The 15,101-nt window shown below is 44.3% G+C and overlaps 1 protein-coding gene across 2 annotated transcripts in view; it reads left to right on the top strand.

The window, feature by feature from the left end:
• The first annotated feature begins 7,785 nt into the window (after positions 1-7,785).
• Positions 7,786-15,101, top strand: part of Spp2 (secreted phosphoprotein 2) — an 18,790-nt gene continuing 11,474 nt past the window's right edge. The window contains exons 1-4 of one of the 2 annotated variants that reach the window (XM_055616655.1): positions 7,786-8,004; positions 8,096-8,220; positions 11,865-11,984; positions 12,992-13,099. In XM_055616655.1, the coding sequence (XP_055472630.1) occupies positions 7,938-8,004; positions 8,096-8,220; positions 11,865-11,984; positions 12,992-13,099 (420 nt within the window). In that variant the 5' untranslated portion in view covers positions 7,786-7,937. The remainder of the gene's footprint in view (positions 8,005-8,095; positions 8,221-11,864; positions 11,985-12,991; positions 13,100-15,101) is intronic. The other variant, XM_055616654.1, reaches the window with a different exon arrangement.

Raw genomic sequence — 15,101 nt, 5'->3', positions numbered from 1 at the left:
CCGAGTCTCTCAGCTTCTCATGAGACGCTATTGAGAGGGCTCGGGGTGCTATTAATGATTACTGTAGAGCAACAGGCATGCAGCTATAAGCACACTGGGTGGCTCTATCTAGGGCTCAGGATGCTATTTTACTTACTCTATACGTCAGTAGTTCTCAACCTTCCTAATGCCACGACCTTTTAATACAGTTCCCATTGTTGTGGTGACCCCCAGCCATAAAGTTGTTTTTGTTGCTTCTCCATAACTGTAATCTCGCTACTGTTATGGATCATAATGTAAATATCTGTGTTTTCCGATGGTCTTAGGTGACCCCTGTGAAAAGACCATTCAACCCCCAAAGGGATTGCAATCCACAGGTTAAGAACCACTGCTCTAGAGCGACAGACACACAGCAGAATTGCCTTATGTAAACTGTGTGACTCTGTCTAGGGCTCAGGAAGCCCTAGAATACTCTAGGGCAACGATTACTCTAGAGCAATACAGAGGAATCACCTTGGGCAAACTGTGACTCTGTTTCTGGGGTGAAATACTTGTTCCTGCCCCAGAGCCCCTACTTTTGTCTAGTCTGTCTGTCTAGGGATCTCCTGCCTTGCTTTTCTCTCTCATTCATTCTGAATCATCCTTTAGCTTATGTATCAGGACTTGCTTTTTCAGAAGAGCCTTTCCTAACTATCTCAAATCTGTGAATGGTACACTTTTCTAGAATCTTTAAAATATCTCTCTAGTGTGACTGACTGCTCCTTGGAGGCTCTTCATTGCTGCTGTCATTTTCTTTGCATTTATGAAATCAGCTGATTGACATTTACTCCCCCTGTTAAAGTACAGGTGCTCAGAGCCAGGAACTCTGTTGGGCTCGCTCACACGTGTCTCCAGCACGAAGCTAGTGGAGTTGCCTGAGTCAACAAGGAAGTCAGATAATCACTGGGAGAAGGTTATTCATTGGTTCCTGATGTGAGAAACCCACTGACTGCAGTGTTTCTGTCTAACTAATCAGGGATTTTTGTGTAATGACTATAGCTTTGGAAGACAGAAATAATACCCTCTTCAGAACAGAGGAATGGCACATTACCTTTCGCACTCGATAATGAAGGATAATGCCTTCTGGAGACAGGAAGCCGGCATGCTGGATAAGCATTTCCAGCCCTGTGAGGTCAGGGTTCTGTAACACGATTGGCTGCACACGTGGGTACATTGTGGAGCTTTGCACATTACCGTGTTCAATGCAGAACCTGCAGAAACTCCAGCTGTTAGGGATAACCCGTCCTTCATCTTGGTGGTTCTATTGTCCAGTATCCATGCCATAGGCATGCTTTTTTTTTTTTTTTTTTTAAGACCTGAGAAGCCTCAAACCTTTCTCAGGTCTTGACATGGATTAATTAGGTTTGATTATTCTACACTGTTTGGAGTTCAGTAGCAAGGGGCACAGAAGTTAACCATGTGGGTACTTTGAGTGCAGTCTCCTGATGCTCTTCAAGCCAGACAAGAGCCCCATTCCTGGACCACCTATCTGTGATAATTAGAAGCAAGCAACAGTTTCTTTCTTTCCCTCTCTCTCCCTTCTTACTCTTCCCCTCCCTCCTCATCTCACATCAGTCAGGCTGGCCTCACATATGAGTGTTGGACATATAATAAGTTTCAGAATGAGCCCCCTGATTGGTTATTCAATACAAAATGGTCAGCTCTGAAACCATATGTGCACGGACAAGAAAAATGGACTCAACAGTTTGCACTTCTATCTTTGTTCACAAATATACATTATATAACAACAATAATAAAAGAGGTTACCAGTTTGAGAGTGGAGGACAAATGGGAGGATCTAGAGGTAGAAAGGGAAGGAGAAAGTGGTGTAATTATATTTTAATTAGAAATGTACATAAAACAACCTAATCTTAAAAAATGTAGGTTTTTGGAACCTTACCTCTCACATTTGGTCTCAGATGGCATGGGTCAACAATATGAATTTGACAAAAACCCAAAAATAAATTAAGGAGGTAACTTAGATGCCTCCATCTAAGACCAAATATCATGACGACAGAGAGCTGGGTCATTGCAGATCAAAGCCATAGTGTCTTGAGCCTCTTAATAGTCATTGATTGGCCACCTCCATGTCCCACCTAGCATCCTCGTGACAATCAGGCATGTCCTTTGATGATTAGCTTCCACCAACCCAAGAACTAAGCATGTCTCCAAATAGCAACAGAGGTCCAGAGAAAAATTCCTCTGTTTCACTATAACCTCGTCAACTTGACGTCTCCATGAAGGTATTTTAAAAATTCTTTGACTTTTGTCTTTCTTTTGTTCTGTAACTATAAAAACTTCATGAAATGTTTCCACATCGGAATATGTTACTTGGGCAACTTGAATCAGTGTTCCTGGGAAATAGCCATTTGTATTTCTCTCCACAATAAACTGTCTCTTGTTCCCTTTGAGACAAGAGCTTTGTTCTACATCAAGACATGCAGCTTTGTGGTGCGCCAAGGGAGTGACATGTTACCAAATGTGGTTACTGAAAGCTCCAAGGCTGCAGAGCACCTTCAGTGGAGGCCATTCAGTTCTTGAGTGGAGGTCATTCAGTTTTTCACTGGAGGGCATTCAGTTCTTCAACTTCCTTTGCCCAGAAAGTGTGCTAGTGTGCTTTCTGACTGTGAAGATGGAACCAGACATAGGACTTACCTTAGATCTTTAGTCCTGCAGCTTCATGAAAGGACATGGAGTGGAAGAGTTGCTAAACCATCTCACCACATCCTTTCCTTTTCTTCACAAAAGCATTGGAGGCTGGATCTAAAGTGTACACACACATACACACACACACACACACACACACACACACACACACACACACACACATTAATAGCTCAGCACAGGCACTTTAAATGCTTTGTTTGTTTTGAGTTAACCCTCCTCCATCCCATATGCCCCTGGAGGAGTGCAAGTTGATGTTAGCATACATTAATTAGAGAAGTGCCTGAGCCCACACATGCAGGGAATGAGGGGAGAGTTTGGAGGGTGATAACGAGAGACAGACATCACAAGTCTCAGAGGCATCCCCTGATCAGAGGGCCAAGACTGAGCTCTAAGATGCCTAATCACTTCTGTTTCTCCAGCCTCCTAATTCTCCCTGTATAATCTGCTGGCTGGTGGGCTGGAAGGTAGGTTTTTTTCAGGGTGTTAATTCACTGCCTTCTCAGATTTCTACATAATACACAATTTGAAGAGTGAATTCCTGTCTCTACTTCTTGGCATCTGTGATGACAGGCAGAGCTACCAGTATGCCAGTTACAGGATGACACATGGTCCTGATGGGCATTTTAAGGAGAAATAGATCCTCTATGTTAAGTATCTGGGGTATTTCTCCTAGTCTTGAAACATCCAGCTCATTTTTTTTTCCTTTTTCACAGTTGTGTTTGAAGCAGTCTCATGAGAAGATGGTGCTCATTGTAACATGTGCATGACTGCCTTTTTATACATGTCTCTCTCCTCTCAATGTCCATGATTAAATTCTATATTTAAAGCAACCTCAACTTTGTTTCATAAAATAAATAATATTTGACCTATTTTAGAAGACCAAGAATATAGGGTTTATTAAGAAATAGTAATCCTTGTCTACCACATATTAACCAAGAGCTGAAGTCACCACTCATGACTTTAAAAAAAAAAGTTTTTTGTCTTTCCTCTGCTCTTTTTTCTCATATTTCAAAATGGTGGGCTTCTCCTGCTGTTTTATGACTCTTCAGATCTTTGGTGCCTTGGCTCTTTTCTGTCCCATGTCCAACCTCACCTCTGTACAACTAAATATCTTCAACTCTTACCTTCCCAGGAGAGCCATTTCACAATTTTTCCCAAGTGTTCCATGGTCACAGAGATGTGGACTGTTTGGGATCATGACTACCCTGTCCACAGGACAGCACGTGTCCTTTCGTGGTTGTCACGAGTACTGGGTGACTCACATTTATCCACTTTCTTAGTGAGTGTTCTATTGCTGTGAAGAGGCACCATGACCACAGCAAATCTTATAAAAGAAAACAGTTAACGAGGGCTTGCTTACAGTTTCAGAATTTTAGTCCATTTTCATCGTGGTGGGGAGCACGGTGGCACACAGGCAGATATGGTGCTCAAGACGTAATTGAGAGTTGTGTATCTGAATCTGCAGGCAGCAGGGAGAGAAGGGCACTAGGACTGGTTTGGGTTTCTAAAACTCCAAAGGCAATTTCCAGTGACACACTTTCTCCAACACGGTCTAATGTACTCCAACAGAGTCATAGCTCCTAATCATTCTCAAGTAATGCCACTCCCTAATGAATAATGATCAGTCTTTCAAATATATGAGCTTATGGGGCCCATTCTTATTCAAACCATCACATCTACCATAAGAATACAAGACGGGACATGCTTCCCTGATGACTTCAAAGTTGGAGTTAGTCAGAACCATGTAGCCAGCTCTAGCCAAAGAGTTGAAGGCGGGAGAGTTTCTTTATGTGTATAAGCCCTTCAGAGCTTTCTCTTTTTGGCCTTGCTCACTTTGGAGCATAGGATGATTGAGAGTGAGCCACACAATAGGACAGTTAGCCTCAGATTTTTTTCTTCCTACAAAGCAGGCACTAATTTAACATCACAGGGCAGCATTGACAGAAAACCCACGGCTTTCATCTTAAAGCAAACAACAGATAGTTTATTCTGGAGCCATTTTGAGTAACCATGGCCAGGGAACACAGATTTGGGTTACCTTAAATTCCATGTTCCAAAGTGTAAGCAGTTTCATGAAGTTTTTGTAGATTTATAGAACAAAGAAAGTCATAAATCAAAGTGAGTTTAAAGGGTATTGGTGGGTACATCGGAGAGGGCATTACAGGAAGATGAGGAAAGCTTTTCTATATGCCTAAGATGCCATCTGATGCCATTCTTAGCTTCTGGGTTAGTGGAAGCTAAGTCAAGAGATTTCAAAATGTTATTACTTAATAGTCACAGACATAGATTTGGGCAAAGAATGGCCTGTCCAGGGGCTAAAGCTAGCCCAAGATGAGATAATTAGATTCTAGACCTGTAATATTCCAATCTCTCTACAGTGCTGAACTTCTAATCAGTCAATTTGTCTCTGCAGACATAGCTTCTTTTCCATTTTCATTTATAGTGAGTTCCTTCCACAAGAATGGCTAGAGTTAGTGAAGGGGTCTGGCCCCTCCATGAAGATGAAGCCAGCTGTTTAGAAGTCAATAGTCAAGTTGTAGGAAGCCCTCCTCCCCACTCCTGTCCCCTACACAGAACAATAAATAGGTGGGAGGAAAAACCTAACTTCTAGTTTCTATCTGGGGATTCAGAGCAGGAAAAGATAGCAAATACTGTGGCTGTGTGAATGCTCTGACTGAGGGATTATTTGGGTTTTGCTAATCTTGGGTGCTGATAGAATCAGCTCCTCTCTAAATGCTTAAATTTAGAGTTCAAGGAACTAGCAAAAAATCATGCTAGAAATCAGCTGAAGGAATGAAGCGATGCAGACCAGAGCAGACCTAAGCAAAAACAGAGAGACTAGAACAACAATGGAAATAGCCTCACTGTGTGATACCACTGGAAAACATGAAATGACAAGTTTTTAGCTAGCCTAACTAAAGGATTCAAATGACTCAAACCAGATTAATGGGGGTCCTATCATGAGGAAAATGCAAGTGGGAGGCAGAGTGGGGTTTCACTTGACATTTGTTAAGATGGCCATTATCCAGAGAAGAGAAAATGACAAGTATTGGCTAGGATCTGTGGACACTCTGAACATTGTTAATCAGGAGGCAAAACGATGCAGCTACTGTGTAAACAAACAGCAAGAAGTTTCCTCAAAGTCTTTATTTTCGTAAGAACTGAGTTGCCTATGGTCCATCAGAACGTGGTGAGAGGGGCATCGTGGAAGCACAGAGTTGCCCCTGTTAAGGAGGCCAGGAACACAGAGAGATGTGTTCATTAAGGTCCACCTCCTTGGAGGCACTTCCTTTGTGTAGGCCTTGCCTCTAGAAGCCTAGTACACAAGGGTCTATGGCATCAGCCAGGTGGGGTAGTGGTTTAGTGGGGTGGTGGGTGGCATTTCATATTCAAGCCATAACACTTGTGTGGGCAAAGTCTCCTGGCTGAGAATCTCTGTTCTATATTAGCATGTCTCAGGCATGGGTGCAGATCTGAATTCCATCCTGGAGTGTATATGTGTGTGTGTGGGAGGGGGGTGAGTGTGGGGGCAGGAAGGTCTGTCAAATAAAGGCCGTTTGGTCATCTCTCTGGAGTCTCTATTGGGTGCTTCTGGGTGGGTATAGACGAAGCAAAGTCCTAGGTGGTGCTGAGGCTGTCTGTGGGCTTTGATGCTATGTGATGACCATCCTGAAGGCACCACTGAACCCAGAAATACTGAGATGAGGCCAGCAAGCAGACTCTTGGGTATGGAGCTTAGTTTAGAAATCATGATGATACAAGAAATTAGAAGGCAGCTGTGAAGTCTGAAGTCTGTGGTTTGGGGATCAGTTGAAGATTCCATTTTTACATTTGTTCTAAATTTAGTGATCCCACCCCTGTGCAAATAATTTGACAGTAGAGATAAGGAAAAGGAAACGACCTTGGAAAAAATGGAGGCTATCCATCTTCGTTTATGACGCAGCAGCCGCTCATCCGTCCTTGCTCAGTGTGTTCCTAGGTGCTCCTGTTAAATGGCCTGTGATGTACTTTACACAATTTTCCAGGGACTATGTGCAAAAAGCTATAAATGCTTCACTTAGTGCCACCTAATTTTTAATACCTTGGCCTAGCATTTGGGGTTGGAAGAGCAGAAAATTGCTCGGATGATCCTGGCATACATTTCTGTCGACTGGAGGAAGAACAAGAAATCACCACAGCACAAGCGTGTCTGGATGGCTTATCTTTAATCTTCTGGGTTTACAAGACATGATGGAATTCTGCAGGGGCATTTTAAAATCATTGCTCCTTAGCTCTCATCAGAGCCCACCCTGCACGCCTGGTGCTAACGCTTAATTATAGCCAAGAGAACCTGAGAAACCCAGCCCTCCCTCCTCACCCCAGCAAGTGTCAAGCAAAATCAATAGCCCTGTGCTGGCAACACGATTCTATTGTTGTCTCCTTCCCCTCCTCCGTTCATCTGCAATTGCTTTTATTACTGCAGTTCATTTAATGAGACCGGAGTGTTTCAGCCAGATGGTGACGTTAGCTCAATCTGGAAGACTCTAATGGAATTGAGTTCAAACCAGGTTAAAAGTAATGGAATTACAAAGTTTAGTTGGTCATTGTCTCGTAGCGTCGGGCTCTGAGTACTTGTTATACACCAGAAGTTAGCGCCAGCTGAAAGGCCGAGACACAGATCAGTGAGACCTGCTGTGTTCATGCGCTCACTCATTCAACACATACTTCATTACACTCCGTATCACAAGCATGGCCATTGTGGTTTCCGAATCACGGCCCCTGTGGTGTACTGGAGGTGGCAGGCAGAGCTAAGCGTACAGGCAAAATCGCCCTGCGTGTGCAGCCTGCACATGGCAGGGAGTAGGCTGGCACTGAGGCTAGAGGATTTTGAAGACCTGGGAAGGAATAAATACACAACCATTTTATTGAGTCTACAATTGCATTCCCTTCCCCCAAAAGAATGAGATGCGAAGAGAGAAAAACATCCTACAGGGAGACGCATGCCTCTCTGAATGTCTCCTGCTGTGGTCTAAAGTCCTTTGCAGAGGTCCAAACTTCAAAAGTGGACTCAACCTGGGATTTTTCCACAGGAAAAGTCAGCAGTAAATATTGACACGGGAGTCAGTCATCTCTGTTGAAGTTCCAGACTGCTCCAGCCAACCAGGGCAACCGGGTCGCAGGGGACAAGGATAAGCCAGCCGCCCTCAGCCGCCTTTGCCGTCTTGAAGCCCAGAGAGAGGCCATCTCCCAGGCTCTGGCTCATAGCTCTCAGGATGGAGCAGGCAGTGCTGTGGATGCTGGTTATGGTGGCGCTGGGAATACACTACCGGTGTGCCTCAGGTAAAGGACGCGTGCCCCGCGGCGTGCCCTAGGTGATCGCGGCCCTTTCCGCTCCTCTCTCATTGTGCTCCTCTCACTGTGGCCTGTGCAGGTTTTCCGGTGTACGACTACGACCCTTCCTCCCTGCGGGAAGCCCTCAGTGCCTCTGTAGCAAAGGTGAACTCGCAGTCCATGAGTCCTTACCTGTTCCGGGACACCCGCAGCTCCTTGAAGAGGGTGAGTGGATGGGGCACCTTCCCTGGCCTTCCTCACTGTCCTTGTCTTGTCTTTGCTTACTTCGTTGAGTAAAACGTTTTCATTTTTCTGTTTACAAAGATCACAGCTGGTCCTAGTTCATGCTACTTTTTGTATGGAGAAGAGATTTAATTACAAGGTTTTGTTGTTTTGTGTGTGTGTGGTGTGTGTGTGTGTGTGTGTGTGTGTGTGTGTTTTGTCCCCAGGCTTCTTGTGGCATCTGATTCTTCCCTCTCTGCTTTCCCTCTGACCTTGGCTTCTCTCTGTGTGTGTCCTGGTTTTGCGTGAGGAGCCCCAAAGCCCTCCTGACTGATTGTGAGGTGCTGCCTGGTCAGGAGCCTCTCTTCCCACCCAGTGTTGGGCTCCCAGTGTTTACAGGAAAGAAACCCACCTGCTTTCATCAACTAGATAGTTCTGTTTTCCTTGATCACCCAGAGGACTGGGGAAAGGGACACTCTCTTGGGCTTGCCATGCTTTAGCATGGCAAAAATGAGGGGGAAATGGAGCAGAATGATAGGGGGGTCTCGCTCCTTCCTGCTCCCTAAGAAATTTCACTGTCTTCTTATTGCCTTAGTCAGGCTCACAGGAAGGTAGGGGCAAAAATGAGGAAGAAATAGAGAAGCCAAGCTTATGTAGACAAGAGTGGCCAGGTGACCAGGTGGCCAGACAGCCACTACCTCCACAGAAGCCACACAGCCACCATAGTCTCTACTGGCCTCTCCCTTCTCCACCCTACTCTAGGCCCCCACCTCTCACACTCAGCTGCTCCTCTGAGACTCAGCAGAGTACACACTCCATTTCCCAGACTGCCTTCCAGTAGACCATGCCCCATCGGTCCCCTTTTTCAGACACTGGCTTCATTTTTCTTTTCCAAACGCAAAGCAAATTCACTGACAGCTTCATGTCTTTCTGGCGGGGTAACTGGTGGGGAAAGTGTGGGCTGAGCTAAAGTTCAGGCGCCAGCGCCGTACCTGACTGTCAAAGTTCACACTGCACATTCTCACGGGGAGGCACTTGGAGGTGGGCATAGGCAGCTGCCAGCCAAAAGGACAAACTGCTTCTGGAAGAACGCTCATCGGAATGAAGCTGCCTCTTCCTCCCACCCTGCTTTTGCTGGCACCCAGGCCACATTCTGTTGGCGCTGGATGCAATCCTCCTAGAATGTTATAGAACCCACATCCTCTTGCCAAACTTACGGATCGACAGTTTAAATTCACTTGTAATTTAAGTATTGCTCACTACAGAACAAAACAATTCATTAAATAGGAGCACAAGGACAGGTCCAAAGAGAACTAAGACAGGACACTGTGGACAGGTATCCAGTGAGACATGGCTAACGCAGTATAATCTGACATGTGGCCATCTTGCTATAGCCATGCAGGTCTGAACCCAGGCACATGTACCTAAAGATAAGCCACTTACAGGTGACGCGTGTGACCCTAACAGATTTTAAATGTGACACTGTCTCTGTGTTACTCTTCCACCTCACCCCCATCATATATTGGTCAAGCTGCATTTTCCCTGAATTTTCCTTGACCTTGCATTCCACAATGTCACAGGAAATGGACATGGGACCCCCACAGTTTCTGCAAAATGCCTTTATGCTATTCCCCAGTGTGGTGTTCCTCTGTGAGGGGAACCTACTCAGACTCCCTCACAAGTCAGGGTGGCCTTTTTTCTCTTCATCTCCGTACAACCCCACCAGGGAACTAAGATATCTGAGAGAAGAAACAGGAAGGTGGTAAAGTGTGGAAGGCTTCTTTTGACTGTTTGCAGTCAAATGAGAGGAGGGATAATTAACATAAAGACAGAGTTTGTAATTAGTAAAGAAGCAGAATGCATGATCCTGGGATCCCTGGCCCTTTAGCCTGCTTGTGGAAAGAATGAAAATATGTGTTTGAGAGAGAATGCTGAGGGTATGACTAAGTACAGTTGGCAACAGAAATCACTGTGGGTGAAAAGAAGCCTGGGCTGGTGTCTTACTCTTTAGAGACTTTCATGGTTTGCCTGACATTTCCCACCTCTCCAACACTGCACTAAACGATTTTCCCCTTTTCACACTGCTCTGACAACATGACACAGACTTTGTCCTGGGACACTGGGCTCTGCTTTTTCCTCAGACAATAACCCCTCCCCCCAACCTTTGAGTCTATGATTACATTTTTTCCTCTTCTGGAAGGTTCTTCTGAGTCTTTTTACACCTCATCTGCTTCCTCCCTTCTCCCCCATGACCACATGAGGGTTGACATTCTTTAGCATGTACTACCCGAATGGTCTTGTTTAACTTTCTTGCAAGCATTTGTGGGGTGGTACTCACTCTGGAATCACACCTGCCTGACATCTTTTGCAGTCTGTCTCAGCTGCCTGGTGCACAGGGAAGGGCTTGATACATTGCAACATCCACTGTCCTCAGACCACCCAGGCTATTCAGGAAGTGTGAAAATTTCCTCTGGATGCCACCCTTGGTAGAAAGAATTAGAGAACGATGTAGATTTAGTCATAGGTCAAAAGTACTCAACCAGGAGATAGCCTGTGGCTCATTTACTTATTTTACAAATTGGTAGACATGTGTGGTGCCTTCATTAAGAAAATATCACTACAAGCCCATTACTCTATTCTTGCTGTTTTCTAGACTGAACATGCAAAGACTAGATCACAGCTCCTAGGAGAGATTCATAATGAGGTTGCCAAGAGCTTTGGGGCACAATACTTTCATTGATACATTTAATATGTAACCTTTTTTTTGTGAATTTCTACTTATTGGTACCTAATATAATACATGTTGTAGATTCATTTGCATTGAACCCACTGCCCACAGACCTCAGATTCCCACTCAAAAAACTTTTATTGAATGCATGTGTTTTCTACATAAGGGATATCACAATCTCTTGCTCTTGATGCCAGACAGCTGCTAGCACTAGCTTGGGGACTAAGATGACCCAAAGAAGGCACAAAAATGCCAATCACAAGTTTCCCTGCTCACAATGCAGAAGGCAGAGCACCTTGCCTCTTCCTTCCCTTTAGTTGGGGACATCCGCATTGGGTGACTCAAAGTTTTGCCTCTAATTTAGGAGTTCCAAATAATATTTGGTGACTAGGTGAGTTCACAAGTATGGGCTCTACGAGTACTGGGAAGGAACTGTCAATGTAAATCTTTAAAAGCAACGTTGGCATTGGCGTGAAGGCATACATTCTTTCTTTCCTCTCTCCCTTCTTTCCTTCCTTCCTTCTTTCTTTTCTTCCTTACCTCCCCCCTTTCTTTCCTCCCTCCCTTTCTTTCTCCCTCCTTACCTCCATTCCATTTATTGTTGTTTTGGGACAAGACCTTTCTCTGTAGCACAGGTTGGCCTCAAGCTTGGAACCTTCTGCCTTGGCCTTCTGAGTCCTGGGATTAGAGGGGTGCCCCCCCCACTCAGCTTCTTTGGTTCTACCATTGTCAGTGTTGCATGGCTTTCCCCTATGGGCTTCAATGTGAGTGCATGCCACTGCACAGATGCCAAGACAACACATAGCTTTCCCAATGCGTAGGTGAGTCTGTCAGTGTTTTCTCGTTGGGCAGGAACAATCATGGCACCACGAACCTCAGAGACACCTCTGATGCAAATCCATGTTTTGATTTTATGAAGGTCAACGTCCTGGATGAAGACACCTTGGTCATGAACTTAGAGTTCAGTGTTCGGGAAACTAAATGCCCGAGAGATTCTAATGATCCCTCCACCTGTACATTCCAAAGGGGCTACTATGCGGTAAGTGACACAGAATGTAATGCAAGGGAGAACCTCAGTACTTCCATGACCATGAACAGATCAAGAGTCACCCAAGGAGTTTGGCCACTGCTCTATGGCATTTGGCCACACACTGGGCCATTATAGTATTTCCTGACATGGGCTGTGAGGGAATGAGCTCTTGAACTGTGGAATCTGCAGTCTTTGGTGATATTGGGTGGTTTTATAACCCTTTCTGCTCCAGTGTCCTATTCTTTAAAGTACAGATGAAATCTCCAGGAGGTAGCATAGCCTTCTCATAAGGTGGAATGGTTTGTATCAGGCATAGTGAATGCAAAGAGGCCTACAGCCAAGAAAAGTCTCAATGCATTTGGAACTCTGTTCAATCTGAGTGTGAACTGTGAGCCTAGCTTTGGTACACTGTCAATGATTGACTGTTGCCCACAGGGCATCTCCCCTTCTCATTCTGGCACATGGCATGTTTATTTCTGCATGCCCAGTGACCACAATAGTCAGCTATTGTGGGATAGAACCCTCTCTAAGCAAAATGGAACCATCAGTCCAGACCCAGAATGTTTAGCCAAATGAGTGACTTTCTGAGGTCTCATTACAAAAGAAATAATTTCAGTGGGATTTTGTTTTACAGAGGACTGTCACATGCATGCACTTCTGACTTATCTGTGTGTGCATTTGTGTATGTGTGTGTGTATATGCCATAGAGTCAAATATATGTCATGTCTACCACTTGTTTCTGTTAAAGCAACAATGGATTCCAAACTGCCCTTTGTACTCATGAGTAAAGGCAGGCTTTTCTCAGAGACTGGTATTAAACTCACGGAGATACTTAAACATTCCTTTTATTGCTGTTTAGTTCTGCAGTGTGTTCAGTTCAGAAAACTGAACCACCCCTGTGAATTTCTCCTTTCTGCCTCATTTTGCAAGCCCTGCAGTCCTTCCCAGTTTATTGTCCAGAGAATAACCCCTCCCACAGGGTGCTGAGAAACAGCTCATGATTCTGCCTTTTCTAGCCAACAGCTGCTTGCAGGAGCACCGTGCAAATGTTCAAGGGACAGGTGAAGGACGTGTGGGCTCACTGCCGCTGGGCCTCCACATCTGAGTCCACCAGCAGTGAAGAGGTATGATGGCGGTCTGTCTTCTTCCAACGCGAACTGGGGATGGTCTGTGAAAGCTGAGCTATTTGATAGGACAACTGGATCATCAGACAGACATTGTTTTTTTTTTTTTTCTTTTTCTCTTTTTTATTCAGCCTAGGACGCCCCCCCCCCCAAGATAGCTCCTCTTGTATTTAGTGCAGCTCTGCTCCCCTTACTTAAACCTCTTCATAGACTCCCTGAGAGGTGTGTCTCCTAGGTAATCCCAGATTCCATCATGTTAACAGCACTGGCCATGACAAAGTGGTTTGTAATATTGCCATGAAATCAACGATATACACTTATGACTTAGTGGAGCATTCCTTCCTCAGCTGCTTTCCATACTAGACTGCAACTCCTGAGGCTGAGGAATGTTCATTTTCGTCTGCTTCGTTTATTCTTGATACCAGATAGGTGCTCGGTAAATACTTGTTAAAAGAATACAAGAAAGCTGGAAAAGAAATGGTCAAGAGCAGAGCACAAAGAGGAATCGTCTAGATTCTAATGAGATTAATATCACAGTTACATCATTTGCTCATTCATAGTGGGATGATAATGTTCTTGACAGGTGTTTACATCTTTCCCACTGTTGTGCAGCTGTATAGAGTGACTTTCTCCATGTCTTCTATTTTTATTCAGTGTTCTGAGATAGAACTCTATTATGTATATTACATTAAAAGAGTATAGAACTCTAACTTCAAGAATTGCACATGAGCATTAATGCCTTCTGTGGAGTTGGCTTACTACCCCTTCGTTGTTTCATAATCAAAGAATTTTAAAATTAGGAAGCCATGAAAACAATGACCAGAGACCCCAGAGTCACATGAGAGTATCTCCCCAGTGCACAGAAGAAAAACATCGTTGACTATGCTCAGTCCCACCGCCAACTTTTGAGGGTCAGCCTCCCAGGTAATTTCTGAGCTTGCTCAGAAGGTATAGTTTGAGACTTTTCTTTTCTTGATGCTAAATGCCAGTTACTGGACAGTCTGATTTAAACTCTGTGACATGTGGTCCAACTAACTCATAAGTGACAAGGATCAAACGAGGCTAAGGGATCATTCTACTATTTTTACATGTTTTTCTGTGTACACTGTGATTATTACTTTTGTATGATTCTGGGAATGAGTTGCAGAGCCCTCTAACAAAATGTGTGCTCTGACCCTCAGCTACACCCTTAACCCCTAACATACTTTTTTTCCTTCATTTTTAAACAACACCATTAAGCTACAATTCCCACGACATACAATCTGCCTTTTAAACACAGTTCAGTGGGTTTGGCTATATTTGTATGGTGGTGGTCAAGTTGCTACCACTTTCCAAAATCAGAGTCCATTCATCATCTGGAGAAGAGGCTTCTGAGGTGAGTCCTTCTCTAGTCTACATTCCCTAACCCTGGCAAACACAGATCTGCTTTGTGTATCCATGGTGTGTTCCATTCTGGTCACTTCACATAAGTAGCCCCATATAACATGTGTCCATTTGAGACAAGCTTGTGTCACTTTGCTGAATGTTTTGCAGGCTCATTCTAAACATGTTTGCATGTTATATGTAAGAGGGTATGCAGATACTTTGTTCCTTTTATTGTGAAATAATTTCCCGTTGTGTGGACATGCTGTGTGTGGTTTATCTGTGCATTAGCTGTTCAACATGGAAGCTGTTTACATATTGGCTATTATCAATGCTAGTGTTAAGAGCAGTTGTGCCACAAGTATCTGGGGATACAAAGCTTTATTCCTTTTGGGAAGAGAGTTGCTGAACATACAGTAATGCTAGCATTTTGTAGAGCTTCCAAACCAGGTCATCCCATATCAACTGCATGATTTTACATTCTTATCAGCAATGTGTGAACCTACCTGCCTGAATCTATTCTTCCTTCCTTCCCCTTCCTCCTTCTTTCTCTCCCTCCCTCTCTTCTTTCTTTCTTCCTTTCTTTCTTTCTTTCTTTCTTTCTTTCTTTCTTTCTTTCTTTCTTTCTTTCTTTCTTTCT

This window comes from Psammomys obesus, unplaced genomic scaffold (assembly GCF_907164565.1).
Source record: "Psammomys obesus unplaced genomic scaffold, mPsaObe1.curated_primary_1811, whole genome shotgun sequence".
In the NCBI taxonomy this organism is placed as follows: domain Eukaryota; kingdom Metazoa; phylum Chordata; class Mammalia; order Rodentia; family Muridae; genus Psammomys; species Psammomys obesus.
The sequence above is the reverse complement of the archived record's forward strand: the minus strand, read 5'-3'. Positions and strand labels throughout refer to the sequence as shown.